General features: G+C 41.7%; 1 protein-coding gene across 4 annotated transcripts in view; it reads left to right on the forward strand.

Moving 5' to 3' along the window:
- Nucleotides 1-2,425: 2,425 nt before the first annotated feature.
- Nucleotides 2,426-17,551, forward strand: part of grik2 (glutamate receptor, ionotropic, kainate 2) — a 232,604-nt gene continuing 217,478 nt past the window's right edge. For 3 of the 4 annotated variants that reach the window (XM_034612351.1, XM_034612354.1, XM_034612355.1), the window contains exons 1-2: nt 2,426-2,563; nt 5,183-5,614. In XM_034612351.1, coding sequence (XP_034468242.1) covers nt 5,497-5,614 — 118 coding nt within the window. In that variant the 5' untranslated portion in view covers nt 2,426-2,563; nt 5,183-5,496. Of the gene's footprint in view, nt 2,564-4,700; nt 5,615-17,551 lie in introns of those variants that run through there. The other variant, XM_034612353.1, reaches the window with a different exon arrangement.

Raw genomic sequence — 17,551 nt, forward strand, 5'->3', positions numbered from 1 at the left:
CACACACACACACACACACACACACACACACACACACACACACACACACACACACACACACACACACACACACACACACACACACACAGAGAAGGGGAGAGGAGGTGATCAAAGCCCTCTTTCATTTCAGCTCCACACTGTGTCCTAAGATCAGGCCTCCATCACTGCAGGGATGTGCTCCTTCACCACAAAATTGTGTATCGTGTTGCAGTTATTTCTGTCTGATGACCTCACTTTGTTTCCCTATTTCTGATCCTACCTTTTGATTTGCCTTATATGCTGAAATAAAATGAGAAGTATTCATGTGGAGTAGCAAAAGTCTTTTTATCTTTTACAAGGTAAGTATATGGGGCTTGGATCAGAAGAAAGAGACCTTGCCGAGTATGGGAGATGATTTCAATATGCACTCTTTTTCTGAATAAACTTTCATATCTATTTATTTCAGTTTTATTTAATCAGGCTGGAAACCCACTAAGTTTGGAAACCTCTGTTTCACAAGCACGGACTGGTCAAAAGAGCAGCATAAAAGGTTGCTAGAAATCAATACAAATTCAGGCACCAACAAGTCTGCTAAAGTATTAGAGACAGATTTTATGGAAGTTCAACATGTGGGCATGTTGTGCTGATGCTTCAAAGGCTTAATGATGTGTCTCTCCAACTGAACAAGTTAATCCTGCTCACCCCTGGTGTCTCTTAATGGTCTAACTGACTGTTTGCACTGCATCACAAACACAGTTCAGATGATAATGTAAAAGTAAAATAAGAATAGTTAAACTGAAGGATTTATTTTTTTACTTTACAGAAACACACAACAGGGTATGAGATGTGCATTTGTTTCTTACTTAACCATGAAGTCAGATAATTGATTTCACCCTTGAGGAGTGACCAAAAGCTAACTTACTGTAAAAAAAAGAAGGACCACCCCTCTCTAAAAGACCTTACATTGTAATAATTCAAAAAGATTGAAGTAATAATTTTACAAAGGAAAAACCTACTTAGAGGGTGACAGAGCAATCAAAAATAAGCAGGTTTTAGTAAACACTTGAACTGAAGCGTTCATAGAAAGCTCTTTTTTATTATCTTCGTCTGTGATGACACTTTTTTGTCATGTTGTAATTCTGGATGCACTGTTTTGCAAATACTGAACATGAGCGAAATATGGATCCATCAACTCCACACTAAGCCGGGAGCTAAAGTTTTAATATTTCATGTAATCAAGCACCAAACCTCTGACCTCTGCTTACATTTTGTAGAACTGAATTGAAGTTTGTTTTTTAGCTTCTCTTAGTTTCTCCCCCTTCAAATCAGTCTAAAAAGTAATGTCCAGTTGACTTCTGTGATTATTGATTGATTGTCAAAATACACAATGAGCTGCCGCATACATACAAACAGTGTATTTGAGTCCTGACAGTAAAGAGTGACTGAGCAGCATTTGATAACTGACCGTCTTCATGAGCAAAATCAAACCTGTGAACTGCAACAATCACAACCCTTTTAAATAGCTCTCTTTCTTTAAATCATAATCATTATTATTAATTCTTAGAATTATGTTCTGGATGTGACTTTGTGATTATTTCTCACACTGGAGTGAGATGAATGTCTGTTGTTGTCTGGGTTTATTGAGGCCCTAAATTAATACTATATGCAATAATTAATGATTCTAGAAATGTTGACTTAGGTTAATAAACCAAACCCTGAGCAGAGATCTGTTGCCGTCTCTATTTTTTTTTTTTTTAAACCAAGCCTCTATAACTACAATTTGGACAACTGACATCACTTATTTGCTTCTTCTCTTTGGACAAAACTTAATTAATTGGCACTGTCTGATTCTACGCTTGTCAACATTTTTAATTAATGTGTCTCCTATATCCAGTAACTTAGTTTGAAAAACCAAATCTTCAGATTATCCACATCATATAACATCTGCTGCAAACTTTACTTTTACTTTACCTCCGGTAACATTCCTATTCTCCTTTAAAAGTAAGATTTAATTGGCTCTTCACAAATGCAAATTTCACTGCACTTTGCTACATAAATTAAATCTGATTAATCGTATCTGTTGGGGAATGATGGCTGACCAAGTATAGTATTATTTTATAAAGGTCATCTTATATAGGGGGAAACACTGATTTTCTGTGGTGTATTTATTTAGATTCCTGACATTTTTACCAACCTACAGGACCAGGCTGGGGCTCACCCTCGGGTTGCCAGTTTTTTTTAATGATCTGCATTACAATGCTACACCTGCTCACCGTGCAAATGCGCACAGGCTCCAAACTATCCGGCGGATAAAGGCTTATAATGCGCCTCACTCCGAGCTGACACCCAGTGTCCTCCGCCGGGGAAGCTGCAGCCTCTGTGTCGGTGACTCCCCCTGATCCGGTGAGCATCCCCCCACCCACCCAGTTGCTTTAAGCAGTGAGTCCTGCCGTCCGACAGGAGGCGTGTCTCCCCTACGGCCGGAGCGCAGCGCTACCAGATGCGAGTGCGGGGGAAGCGACACGGCCAAATCAACTTCTTTGTGCTGCTCTGGTGACTCTTCCCGGCTCCAGCTCTACCTAAGGTACGCCCATTCTTTCAAACTTTACATCTATTTACATGCGCTTTATTTTTTTCCTTCACGCGTTACATCCTTTCAGGAACAGCTTTTATCTGTTGAAGCTTTTTCCATATCGTTTCCAACCGGCAAAACGCGCAGAAAACACCGCGACGCACCTCTCCGGTCAGGTTTGAAGTTCATGCGTGAGTTCGTGGGAGCAGAAGCGGATTTAAGCTTCACACCCAGAGCGGAAAAATACGATTGAAATGTCTCAGAAATAGGCTCTGACTGTGTGTTTTCAAAAACCCCTTGGAGAGACGTGACCTCCCGTGTCTTTGCCCGACCTCTATGTGGGGACGCTTGTCACCTTTTCGGGGTTTCTCCTCCTCCTCCTTCTCCTCCTCCTCCTCCTCGGGCTGATGCCTTCACTGTTGTGGGGTTGAAAGACATTATGGGGGTCGTTAAATGTCATCCGTTATCCGCTTTATGAATGATCCGTAGAGAACGTCTCTACTTCACGGAGGCTGCATGGGAACCGGAGGAGGCAAGTCGCGCATTGAAATCCCATAGTTGACGAGCACATTAGCTTTAAATCAACTTTATCATCGCACAGCTTTGCCCGGTGGAGGGACTCCGCTCAGCCTGGTTAAAAGCCCTTTACAAATACACAAAGGGGCATTTGTAGAGCTCTGGCTCCATGTGTAAAAAAGAGCTGGATATAAAAAAAAAAAATAGAGATGAATGTGTGCACTGCTGCCAACAGCCACAACCACCTTTCTGGCTTTTACGCACGTCTATCAGACAACTGCGCCTTAATGTTGTTAATATTTGGCTGCTGCTTCTTATGATGACCTCTGTGTGAATTAGATTATTGCCCATTCAGGGCCTGTCATTGCACGAAGACAGACAAACAAATCTCAGATGTGTGTTTGTCCTTCGTTTCTGCCGACAACCTCTGAAATCTATAACTTAGAAATTAATCCAACTAAATACAAACACTGTTAGAAATGAGAAATCTGCCTGTGGGTTCATCTGCATGCTGTTCCAATTTTGGACTGAACCCTGGGCAAAATTATGTCGTAGTTTCTTAAATCTTACTTTGAACAAAACAACCTTTAATCTGTGGGTACAATTTACATATTCATTACAGCTTCCCCAAAATGTGGGACAGCCAAGCTGGGTAAGGGTGTTGGCCCCAATAAATGACTGTTAATGTGGGAGCAGGCGGCACAGTGAAACAATATTTAACCTTTGGGCACAGATCGTGTCATCATATGGATTTGATCCAAACACGACGAGCCGCACGGAGCAGAGACGAACAACTCCAGGAGGAGCAGAGGAGATCCACGGAGGAGCTGTCCGTGGTGCTGAAACCGCACCAAGGCGCAGACTTCTGTAAAACACTGTCTCTGTCCGTGGTGCTGAATCAAACTCGACTCATTTCCTCGTTTGAAGCCACGGTGGCTGTCCACTGTGCCTTGTTAACCACACTGGACCCGAACACCGAACCCGCTGTGTGTGCTGCTGAAAACTCCTCGAAGCAAACACTCTTTAGACAACACTCCACTGTGGCCTCAAGAATAAACCGTTCTCTCATTCGCAGTGTGTCGTAACTCTTGATGAGCTATTCAAGTGATGAGATTAGAAAATCAAATGTTCTCCAGAAAACTTGCTGCTGTTAATTTTCTTCAGTAAATATTGCTGACAATTTGTAATTGGGGCAATTCATTTTTTATTTCACCCCATGTTTAAATTATCTTGCCGGATTGAGTGAAAACGCTGCATAAACATTTGCACATCTTGTGAATATTACAGCAATAAAGCGTGCTGCTGCGTGTGTCACGAAACATATGAGAACATGGTAAAATCGTGATTGAATTTTGTGATTTATTTGTAAATAACAGGTAAGAGGCCACTGTCCAGCCCGTGGAAAGATTGTAGTGGAAATTTACTGAGGAAATGTCCTCTTCTGACAGACTATGTCAGTAATTCGACAGTTATCTAAAGGAGCAGATAGTTATTGCGATCACAAAGTGTAACGCAACACATGAAATCAACATTTGATGACGAGGGTCTCGGCCTTATTGGAAAAAGTCGAGGGGGGGGAAAAGTAATAATTCCAGTGAGTGCGGAAAACAACAGAGGCCATTCATCATGTAGAGTGTGCGGTGACAGGCTCGGTTCACGGAGCCCTCACACGAGTCCAAGCCTGAGTGACTCCTATCAGAAACAGGCGGTCCCTCCACGTTTATAGATTGGCTGTATGTGGCTGTGCACGACGGCGCGCCGCTGCCAGCCACGGCCATTGAGGCCAACCGAACCGAGGAGAAATCTGAGTGGGGACCGGCGAGTGGCGGCTCGGCTGACCGGGGACACGACATCGGGCGAGGGGAAGGGAGGACGGAAGGGGGGGGTTTGCGGGAGCCGAGGGGGGAGGCATGACACTTTAGGCAGGAGGTTCCGATCACTGTGGCCAGCGGGAGCCGAGAAACATGCCCGATCCGCTCCGTGCGCTCTCCCGCTCCTAGTGTTGGCTCGACGTCAGATGCTGTGCGGCAGTGCAGCAGGAGGAGCTCGGGCTGGCGAGGCTGCCGCGCTCACCCTCTCACCACTTCTCCAATCTCTCCCTGTGTCTCTCACTAGATGGATTCCTTCAAGCTCTGCCCTGCCTAACATGGACGCCCCGCCACCTCCACCACCACCACCTCCACCGTCATCTTCCTCAGCTGAGTCGGAGGGCTGTCTCTCCTTGGCGCAGTGAGCCGGACACGCAGTGCTGTTTCTTTTTCTTTGTTTTGGCCAAATGGATGTGGGGAAACCGCTGCCCAGCCCGCCGGTGCTGACCATGCCGTGATCTTGCAGTCGCCCTGCTTCACGTCAAAGGGGTGAAAGAAAGAAACAAATCTGGGGATTTACCGATTCAGGGATTAAAAAATCCTGTGCAGCACACAAGCACCATGAAGATCGCCTCCTTGCTGATGTTTAGTGCGAGACTCGGGTGCACCGTCAGGCTTCTACTGCTGCTATTACACTGTGTGGGATATTCTCATGGGATGCCACATGTCTTGAGATTCGGTGAGCCACTACTTCGTTTTCCTCTCACGTCACCCCTCAAAGTTTGATTGGTGTCTTCTCATTCCCATAAAGCATGTTGCTGTGTGTGTGCGACCTGTTGGAAAATCACTTTTTCCTCCCAAATCGAAAATAGTTGAAGTTGCTTTTCTGAGAGTTTCACAAGTTTCTTTTCACGAGGAAATGCACGTAGGTAATGTGGAGCTGGCACAGAGCTGCACTGCTACTAGAAAGCTGCCAGAAATAGAAACTAATATATGAATGATCTGTGAGTCCATGAGGAGGCAACAGTGGACAGTGTGTAACTTGTTGCTATTTAGAAAGTTTAAAGTTTAAAGGGGTTAACGTTTGTAGACATGACATCACACCCTCATGCGTGTGTGTCCAGTGTCTGATTGGTGTGATGTATTTCTGAGTTTACGCCACCCTCTCATGGTGCGTGCATGTGCGTGCGTGTATGATAGCATACGTGACGCCAGGGTGCATCTGTGTGTTTGGTACTTGTACAATACAGTCATTTAAAAAAATTCATGTTGTGCTGCATGTTATTGGTGTGTGTGTGTGTGTGTGTGTGTGTGTGTGTGTGTGTGTGTGTGTGTGTGTGTGTGTGTGTGTGTGTGGGTGTGTGTGTGTGTGTATGAGTGTTAGGAAAACACAGACAGTCAAGTGTTATTAATGGAAGCAGCTTCACTTAGTGTTTTATTGGAGGAATAAGAGGCAGAATTTTTTCATACTGTGCCTCCATGCCTCGTCCATATTTCAGGAATGTGATGAATATTTTATTTTTCTCCGAGGGAAATTTTTGGGATGATCTTCAACAGTCATTTTTACCCTTAAAATTCCCCGTAAGCAGAAGGTAAAAGAAACAAATCTTCACACCCTACAACAACACAGTATGGTTATAATACAACTGCAGGTATGATGCTCACAAATGTGAAATGTTGCAGATGTCTGGTTTATCATAGGTTTGAATTAGTCAACATATTATTGCTGGGGCCAGCTGTGGGCCAGAGGTTAGGGCCGGTGACCTGCATTACACAGTGTGACTCCAACCACTCTGCAGAAATTATACTACAAACATTTTGATAGTAAAATGTATCCCAGCACTCATGTATTTTATCAAGAAAATAAACAATAATGTGGGTACACAAACACACAGCAGTTGCAATAACATACACAGATATAAGCAAACTGATCCTATATCAGCACACACAGATAAATTCATATCGACAGACGCACTTTGTGTTGAATAACTCCACCGTTTTGTGTTTCGTGTGCAGTGGCAGAATTAGCACCGGTCCGCAGTAATTAAATGCACGATGTTCATTTCATTAATTCATAAATGCAAATTGATGAGGTGCCGATTGATTTTTTTTTCTTCTGTTGACCGAGCTGTGGGCTTTGGAACGGTGTGTGAGAGAAGTGTAAATGGATAGAGCCTCTGGCCTGCTGGGTGTCTTTACATTACAGGTGTAAAACTCAAATGACATTTCTTCCATTTGTACCCATGGCATTCGTGTTTGTGGAAGTAGGCTAACACGCTAATACATAGAGTAACGTGGCTAATATGCACTGTTGATACATAAGTGATTTGATTTTAATCTCAACCAGAATGAGCTGTAGGGAAGTTTATTGATGTAGCGGCAGGATTGTGTGTTATGATGAGTTCGAGGAGCGCATCTTTAAATTATGAGCGAGGGCCTCACAATATGAACCAAATCTTGACAAATCCACCGTCCAAACCGAGCAATATTTAGCTGCACTTATTGAATTTTAACCTCAAATGGGATTTCCTCTATTTCTGCAGCAGCTTCGACTGCCTTTAATGCAATAACCCCCACATTACATCTCTAGCAAGTGTTGTCACCCCGCAAAGTGGCTCAGCTCATTTAGTCGTATAAAGAATTATGGTGCGAAAGTAGATGGATAACTAACCAACTGATTTTCATTTAGAATTTTCAGAAAAACAGCCCGAGTGAGATTGCCTTAGGTGTTGTTTTTGATCAGTCTGACCATCTCCTGTGATTAAATAAACCTTTTCGCAAATTCCCAGAGTGAGTTCATTCAATGAGGCATTCGGAGCAAAGAAATACAGGTTTAAGATGTTTTTTAAACACCTGCACAGGGAATAAGGACATCAAAGCAGGGTAACAGTTCAGAGCATTGATTAGAGGTTGTGTGGGTTGAAAACAGAAGCTGACATGATGATAGAAATCAAAGACCTGGTTTTTCTATGGCCCAAGATAAAGATCATAAAGATACAGATAAGATGTAAACAACGATAGACTACCAACTCCAACAACATGTCACCTGACCCTGTAACTATGACGACAACCCCCCCCCGCTCTGCTGAAACCTCCTGGAGCTTTTCAGGAGTTGTGTTGTCGACAGGTGAGGTCAGGAAATTGGATGTGTGGATAGGAAGTAAAATTTAGGTTGACTTCACAGGAATAGAGCAAGAATGTATTTCGCAAATTCGTTAACACGAGCTGCTGGTGGAAAGCAAATGGTTCACCCCTTTAGAAAAGCAGCATTAACAAAAAAGTTAAGGTCAGGGAAGTGTTGCAACTTAAAGACTGTATGGAAAGTCATGGATTCATACAGAAGCTTTCATCACAGCCACAGAGTCATGGACACCCACAAGGTTCCTCAAGTCCAAAATAAGCAATATTAAGCAGAATAATGTCGAAAAATGCATCAGTTTATACCGGCACTTTATGTCTCTGTGATCTCTGCAGCACTGAGAGTGAATTAGGTGCGTCGGCGCTGGCTGCTGTGGTCGGCATTAGTATGAAGGTCACTGTCTAATGGGGCAGACAAGCTAAATGTTGCAGGTCGAGGCTAGAAAAACTCCCTCTTCAGAAAATAACTCGCTCTCCGAGAAGCCCGCCTGTCAATAACTGAACAGGAAAGTTGACATTATCCTCCAGGCTGCGACCCCCGCCTCGCTGATGCCTGGTGAGATTTGCAGAGAAATGCAAGCTGCCTGGAAACAATAAGTGCATCATCGCGCAATTGAGAGCATTACGTATGAAATGTGAGGTAATAATCACAGCACCCTTCAATGAACTTCCTGATAATCTTTTTATTTGTTTTCCAGTTTATCAGTGTATCTGTAAGTGGAGTTTCTGGAAGCTTGGACATGTTTTTGATTATAATGAACACAGCTGTAAATACCAAAAGCACAAATCCACAACAGACAAGTGGACTCGTTCCTCCTGTTTGAGTGAAACTGTTATAGAGAATAACTGAGCCTGAAAGTACAAACCCATATTTAAAGATTTACTCAATTCTCCAAGAGGACCCACAAAAAGGGTACTGAACTCAGAAAATATTGAGAGACAGACTTATATGTCACTGGTGTTTCATGGGATACTAAGAGAAAATCTAGAATAATGTCAGCTTCATCCTTAAACCAAACAAAAATATTTCATATTTTTCTGTGCGAGCAGTCATCAATTATTTATAAAACTGATTCTGTGAACTGAAGGTGGGACATCCTCATACCAACATGAAAAAAAAAAATCCTAAATTGGTTACTTTCCTCAAGGATCTACAGGATCTGCCCTCTCTCATCCTGTAAACTTTGAATTCATAGTATCCATGCAGGAGGGATTGTGTCCTTTACGTGGAACTTGAGAGATTCAGGATGAGCATGTAGAACATCCAACTACGAGAGGTAGTGTAGAAACACTGGGAATATGATCAATAAATATCGGTACGAGTATAAGCAAGTAAAAGTATTTTGCTATGGCAGGGTGATCATAGTGATCGAAGCTGAGTCTTGGTAGGACACGGTGCAACTGTGACATTTGGTGTCAAAAACAGAAAATCACAACTTAGTGGTTTTCGAACCAATCACATTCTATTTCTGCCTGTCTTTGTAATTATTGAATCATTGAAACCACCACACTTGCCATAAATACTTTTTTGGACGACTGATGCTCCGGTTTTTCTGCAGAGAACAATCTTTCTTTGAGAACTGTAACTGAACCAAAAATACTGTCATCAAAGCATCTTCTGTTTCTGCTTCAGAGACAAGTAAGCGTCAGATTAATATCTTGTGAGTCCACTGCGAGGAAGGAGTGAAATGTGCTTGTTTGCTTTGTGGCCGGAGAGGGCACCCTTCTGCCAGTGCTTAGAGAGCTGCAGCTCTCAGAGAGTCTGGCAGTGACAGATGGTGGAAGGAGAGAAAAGGCTGACGTAAAAATCACTTTCAACATGTTTATCCACTTAAGCACAGAAAAAGCGGCGACAGCAGGGAGAGAGGGGGGGGGGCAGTTTGAGAAACAACATGCCATGTATACAAGGCACCTTTCACTCAGAGACCTCATGCAGGAGCCCAAAGCCAAAGCATGGATTTCAGAATCTTTTTGTGAAAACCATGTAGGGCCAGAAATAACATTTGTTAACAGTCCAGATGTGTGGCACTGATCCGGAGGGTGGATGTGGACGATCAGTGAGGAATTAAAGCCCTTTTCAAAACAGACCCTATTCATCAGAGATCATATTCTCACAATGACGTGCATATTAACCGTCCCTCTGATGCTGTTGCTAATGATTTAATGGAGTGGATATGAAGTGCACAATTGTTTTAAAATGGGAAAGGACGATATTCTAAGGTTTGTGTGCATTTCACCTGTCCTGTTTGTTGTGTGTACGCGCAGGTACGCAAACATCAAACCTTTTTTTTAATTCCATGGGACCTGATGTTCTCCATCGCAGAACATCACAACAAGGGAAAGTGTGATCTGACTGGTGTTGGCTGTTCATGTTACACTGGCTGGTTTGTGTTTTTATGAACCTGCTCATAACCTGGGAATTTTAAGAGTTAATTCAGAACAGTACAAAGACACAAAACAATCTTTTCAGTGGTTCAAGTGCTGTGTGGATGATAGAGGTCAGAGGAGGATGTGTGGAGCTGACAGGAAGGTTGTCATCACCCAGATAACCAGTCTTTACATCAGAAAAGCACTGGTCGGTGTGGGGAATGACTCTGGACCCTTCATCAGCTGATGCTCCCGTCTTTGGGTTCATAAGAACTGGAGATTGATCTTTTAATCATACAGAGTTAAAATATCACCATTTCAAATGAATATATTATTAGAGGAAAATCTTCCTCCAGACTCAGTCACAAACCTACTGGAATGCATCACGTGTATTTTTCTGTTTGTGTAACAACCCGGTGGACCTTGACGCTGCTTGACTTGCCAGATACAGTTCTGTGAAGGCAATGCGGTGCCAAACCTGATTGTGTGTGTGTGTGTAGTTTTCTGTTAATACAGAGGTTAAACCAATTATAGAAAATAAATTAGAAGCGCTCGTTGGAGTGCTACGTAACAGCTGTTTTCACCTGATTCTTTTCTTTAGCTAAGCTAGGCTAACAACATCATAACCTCTATATCTTCTCATTTCCTTATGTCAAACTCAGAAATACAAAAAAGCTACTAGTTTGTAAATCAATTTAAAAAATGAAAGCAGCACATTTTATTGAAACAGGCTGGTGCCTTTTGGTTTAAATCTCGTTCTCTCTGGTACTTCTGTTCATCTGAAGTGCCGCTGTATGGTCGGCTCTGCACATACACACAGGGACAACTATCCCCGACATGAGAGTATAAGTGACAACAATAATTGTCATGTTTAATATTTGCTTGTTGGATTGCCCATTATGTTTACTGCCTGCGTTGTCACACTTCCTAAATTTGTGACGCCACACGGGAGGAAGCTCTCCCCGCAAAACGCTCCTCCTTGTACTTCCATGACAGCTGTTCCAGGACACGGACGGCTCTTTCACAGTTGGCAGACCATGTTTACAGAAAATCCACTGTGACATTAATGCAACATTCCTTCAACAGGGAACAGAAAACTAACCCACAACAGTTATCAAATCATGAAATTACACACGTTTCAGACATTGGATAAATGGAAGTGAGATGTGAGCAATCAGGTCCCACTGCAGTTAGTTTGTGTGTGTGTGTGTGTGTGTGTTTGTTTGTCTGCGTGTGTGAGTGATGTTGTGCTGATTTTAAATTGTTTCTGGATCCAGCTGTTGGAGGCCGTGCCTCCCCTGTGGGTGTGTATTGAAGAGCAGCGTTTCCAGTCAGCTGAACCTACATCAAGCTCACAAGGGAAGTGAGACATGAAATCTTGAACACAATCAATAGTCGTGATGGCAGAAGAAGTAATGACAATAATAACAATAAACAAGAAAATGGGGTGTAGGTTGAAAAATGAAGCAGATTATGGATTGTAAATTGCACTCTAGTCAGAAAGGCTTCCATCAAAGGAGACTGGGCCGTTTATGTACAGCACTTGGCACAAAAGGCTCTGCAGTAGAGCATGATTATAATATGAATCCAAGCAAAACAAAAAAAACAGGGTTACAAAACACAAGCCGGCAGAGACGTAGCACTGAAGAAACACAATTCACAAAAGGCCTTTGCATCTATTTAAGATTTTGATCCAAAGCATTTGGGGGAATCATGGTTATTTGTTTCATATCTGAAAGTAAACACATTTTCACGTGGCTGTCGTCAAACTATCTTGCATTAACTGGAGTAGACTTGTTTTTGTTTACTTAATAATATAGTAGTATTTTAAATGATGTAACTACCTCCGTCTGCATCGTCCAGCCATCGGTACTTTTTATTTCACTCTCACTTTCTAATCAAAATTGATGTGTATAAAATAGTGTTTCTTTACTTGTTTTAGTAAATATTGAAAATGACAAAACCATGTGGGAGTCCTACTGCATAAACATTTAATACATGCTTTATAAAACCATAATGTAGTTATGTCACAGACATTTCATGATTTATCAACGATTACATCTCCTCCCATCAAGATATTAGACTTAGAACACATTACAGCTGCTTTACATTATTGCGGTTCATCTGTTTATACATCAGTTTTTCTTTGGCTGCAGGAAAAGATGAGTTGAATACATTAATACATAAAAGATATTAATACTTTCAAATCAGTTTACAACTATTGTAGTATGGAATATTTCTTCTCTGCTTATGAATCGAAAATCCTGCCACTAACAACCGGAAGGACCTCTTATGACCTTGACTCTGCTTGGGTTGCCAGACACAGCTCTATACAGGCCATGTGTTTCCAAATCTGGCAACCTCACCAGTCCCAGAAGACACTGCCAAACGTTTGTGTTTCTAACCTACTTGGTGTTTAAATGTGAAATAAATTAGAAGGGCTGGTTGGAGTGCTTCATCACCGTCCAGCTGATTTCATCTGCTTCTATTCTTCATGCTAAGCTAGGCTAACTACATCACAACCCCTACTTCCTCTTATATCTGAATGTCAAATTCACAAATACAGAGCAGATTGAGGTTGGGATTGTGAATGGTGCAGTTATCAGCAGAATACAGTGAGAGCGAGAGCCTCTAATTGTCTTTGTTCATGATCTTACAATCTCCAGTTTCATTCAGTCGCTACTCCAGCACTTTGGATGTGATGCTCCGTTCAGTATATTCTCGATAAAGCAGACAGAGTCAGATCCTCGTCTTCTAATGGATGATTTTCTGGCAATTTGTTTGCCAGCTCTACTTCTTCCCTTCTTGGATTAGCAAGCAGGAATTAGAAGAAGTGCAAGAAGTCAAGGTTATCCGAGCTAGCATTGGAGCTATCATTTCAATTAGAGGCGTGCTGGTTGAACTACATGTGACCTCAATCAGACTAAACTAATCCGATTGGATGGAACCGTGTCAAGGAGGATTTTCTTTTATTAAAGGAAGATACCTTTAAAAGAGGAAATCAATTTCTGGCAAATTTCCTTTTTTGTATGGAGATGAATGTGATGCTCGAGTAACCAGTGTAACAACAAGTTCTAGGAGCGAATAGCTTTCTTTTGCCAATGCCATTATTATAATCTATAGTCCATTTAATGAAAGAAAAGAACATGTCCTCCACTCTGTAATATCTTTGAGACAAAAAGCCTCCGGCTGTAGCAGATTAATGTTAGACATTTTCATTTTTAGGATGGATTTAGGTTTTTCCTTTTATCGTTTTCATCAACTTCAAAGTCCAAGCTGTTCATGAAAAAGATCGTCCGTGGCCGCTCTTGTCACTTTTGTCGCCTGTAACGTGACAGATGTGGAGATCAGGCAAAAACCTGCTTTCGCTTTCCAGCATATGTGAGAACGTGCACTGAAACACAAGAAACAAGGCAGGGCACAGATCGTTTTTATGTATATATTTAGACTGAAGCCCGCTGCTGTCTCCTTCAAGTGCCTTTGTGTTCATTATGCCTCTCTGCAGTGTAAATGTAGTTTATGTACTGTGCCATCAGCACTTCTTTCACCAGTGAGTGCTCTGCAGGAGAGCTCTTTCACTCAAGAATTGTATATCGCAATTTACTGGAAAACATGTTTATGCATTTCTCTGTAACTCAATTAACAGTGGAGACTGTATGCAAAGGCGGAGGCTGCTTTACGACACTGAGATGAGCACGTCAATACAGCCTTTATCTTTTTGCCAAAGCTTTCAGCTCCCACTCTGGATGTGATGCTGCAGTGATAGCGGGGTGATAAACCCAGACTTGGCTCCAACAGCATTAAGGATGCATCTGTATAAACAAATCAAATATAGTAACTCACCACTAAAGCCAAGAAACACGCATGGATTTAACATTCAAAGATATATATATACAACAAATATAATACTTGCAATACTGGCACACATTCAAATATGTTTCATATAAGAAATTGGTGGTAGTGGCGTGTGATTGGAACATTGCCATTTTGGAAAAATATGGGCAGTGTAAAAGAACCAGTTATACTTTGTCCTTCTTCAAATTTGACAAGAGTGCCCTTGGGCAAGGCTCCACAGTTGCTGGTCAGTAGCCCTTAAAGACCCTGGCTGTTCTATTCAAAGGTTCAGCTGTGAGTGTGTGTGTGGCCGTATCAATGTAAAACAGTAGGTACCTCTGCTGGTTTCCTACAGTTAGAGGAGAGCTGTGGTTTATTAACACCTGTGTTTTATCAGAGCTTTAACAACACTGTACACGATTGGTGGGACTCTGGACTGAGTGAAAGACGAGCAGCCAATGGTGCAGCAGGATAATAGATATCACTTTATTTAGAGGTAAAGGTAAAAGTGAGTGCACCTATACCTTGTGCTCACTGCACAGGAGAACTGTGAGTCTGTACAGAAAAATTGAACAAAAGGTTCTGGTCTGTAAAGTGCTGTGGATGTTCACAAAGGACAGTGAGAGTAAAAGTCTCAGTTTTTCCCTTCACTGTCCCCGTTTTACTCACCCAGGGCCTCGTTCCCAATCTGTCACACAGTAAATATTTAACCAACTCTCTGCCATTAGCTTGTTGAGTACAAACATGATGTGATCAATGATGGGTATAGGGATATGAAGGTAACACATACATTGTAATACAACAATCACAATATCCATTATAGTTTCTCTCTGCTCAGCTTGCCTGTGTGGAGTGTCCAGGGTTAGGTGAACTGGAGACTCGTATTTGACTGTAGGTGTGAATTAAAGTGAATTAGTAAGTGTGAATGTTTAATGGTCTCTATGTGTCAGCCCTGCGGTACACCAGCAACCTGTCCAGGGTGCGCAGCATTCACAGCATTTATTTGTGATCTGAGATATTTTGTAGATTGACAGTTTGTCCTGCCAGTTGCTGGAGTGTCCAAAATAGAGCGGTTTAACTGCGGAGCCTGTAAATATTGTCAGTGTGTGAGTGAGTGACGTTTAGAATCACCAGTCCATTAGATCATGATTCTTCTTTAAATTTTCTTTGGTTTCTAAAGGGTTTGGAAACCATGAGTAGTAGCTGTGGGCCTATCTATCTTTGAAACTGAGTGGTGGAGTGATGGACAGGGGAGAGAACGGAATATATATTTAGTATTTAAGACACAATGTGTCATGGTAGCAATGACATAAAGGTTAATGGTAGAGAGAGAGTTAGGGTATATTCCTTAATATAGAGTCTTTCAGGACCCGTTTTCTGCCAGTGGCCATGTTTGCTGACACAAAATGAACTCTTTCACAGACTGGCAACACTCATTGTATCATCCTTCACTGTTGGTAAGTCAAGCATATAATGTGTCACTGACTCTTTTTATGCCCTTGGCAGCAGAGGCCACATTCAACCATGGCAGAGCTTCCCTTCACTTGTTCTTCCAGTTTAAGATGATTCCATTCGGAGGAGGGCAGGTCTTTGCTGCTCTTATTCAAACACACGGAGGGAGCAGTGCTCAGTGAGCGTCTGGCAAAGTGCATTTTAAAACTCTACGTGTAGTTTGGGATCAGTTAACCAGTTAGCCCTTTAATCTCTTTCGTTCAAGTTTGACAACTCAACATTCATTTACTGGTGTTGTCATGGTTTTTCAACCATATGCTGTTGATCAGCAGATGGAGTTTGTGCCGCAAAATAGTTTTTTTATATTCTATATTTGTTTAATTGGAATTTCTTCCAGTTGTTGTCTAGTAGCAGTTTGGAAAAGGAAGTAATAAATGTTGTAATATCGACTGTATATATCTGCCAACCCCAAAGAAACAGAAAAGAAGGAAGAAAATTACATTGAATAAATAAGAAGCAACATTAATAATTAAATAGAATCAGGGCAAGGAACTACTGTGAGAATATATAAAGCAGGTTTTGCTCATCGTTAAGTTTTTTCCTTCCTCTTTCCTCCCCTCCCTTTGTCTGTCTCTTCTTCGATTCCTTCAATTTTTTATATTTTAAGAACTGAGCAAACTCCATGTGCTGATGAAAAGTGTGCGACATGGTAGAACATGAGAACATGACATGTGGACCTGGGTTTGTTTTGCAGAGGAGAGGGAGCACTGGGGTGAGTGGGGGGACAAATTAACATGTGACTTGTGGCCTGTGCTGTTGAGACATTTCCAATCACATGGTCTGACCTGATGTTATCATTTCTAGTTTGGACTCACGTGTCCAATCAAACTTACTGAACTGAACCTCATGTGTACGTGGATGTTGTCCAGTCTGTAAATAGCCTGCACAGTTTATGATAGTTAATCGTAACCTTTGAAGAGTATGATTTCCTTAATTAGGTAAATTACATATTTTGATTAAACTCTTAGAAACAGGAGTTGGTAAAAACAACAATGTTGACTTACCTGCTTGTTTTAGAGCTTTTGACTGGATCATATGGTCTCTGCCACGGAATGGAAATGACGCCATTGCCATGCAGATGTGTGTGTTCAACCTTTACATCATTCAAGATAGATATATCATCTGAGCCTATAGACGTTTCACATTTGAGCATGGAGCAGGTTTCACAAGATGTCCTGGGCATACTTCTTGACGAGACCTTTATGAAAGTGCTTATCACATGGAACACCTTACAGTAACAGTGCATTGTGAAGCTTTCTATGTAGATGCCGGCTTGTTAATATCTGCTTTCAACATGGTATCGTTTATGCCTCAATACCTAAAGATCGTTAGTATTTAAGTGGTGATATTACTGTGTATATGCCACTGCTGTCTGTCAAATTCAAAGTGTCCGATGTAAAGAAGCCTTATACTGAACTGTAGAATAGGAAATTTACTCACAACACTGGTGTGGCAGTTGTCCTAATTTCCTTTCTGCCATTTTCCCTCCATATCAACTTATTTCTCCTTGCTGCTTTTACAAAGCATGAGCAAATGAAATATTTTTACTTAAATGACTTTATTTGCCTTTGCTCTGCCAGTCTGAATTATCAGCTCTCTCAAATTGAGTTTAGCAGTGGTGGCTTTGTGAGCATTACACTGTGTCCTGGCCCACAGCCAACACACAACTGGTAAATATATTTAAATCAGTGCTAAGCTGCTTAAAATATTCATATTTCACTCATAGCTGGTTTATAGAAATTTAAACCTGTATCTCAAGCTGGCAAAATCAGTTACATGGATAAAATATATATATATCATTTCACACAAAGAGAGGGAGCTGCCG

This window comes from Hippoglossus hippoglossus, chromosome 16 (assembly GCF_009819705.1).
Source record: "Hippoglossus hippoglossus isolate fHipHip1 chromosome 16, fHipHip1.pri, whole genome shotgun sequence".
Classification (NCBI taxonomy): Eukaryota; Metazoa; Chordata; class Actinopteri; order Pleuronectiformes; family Pleuronectidae; genus Hippoglossus; species Hippoglossus hippoglossus.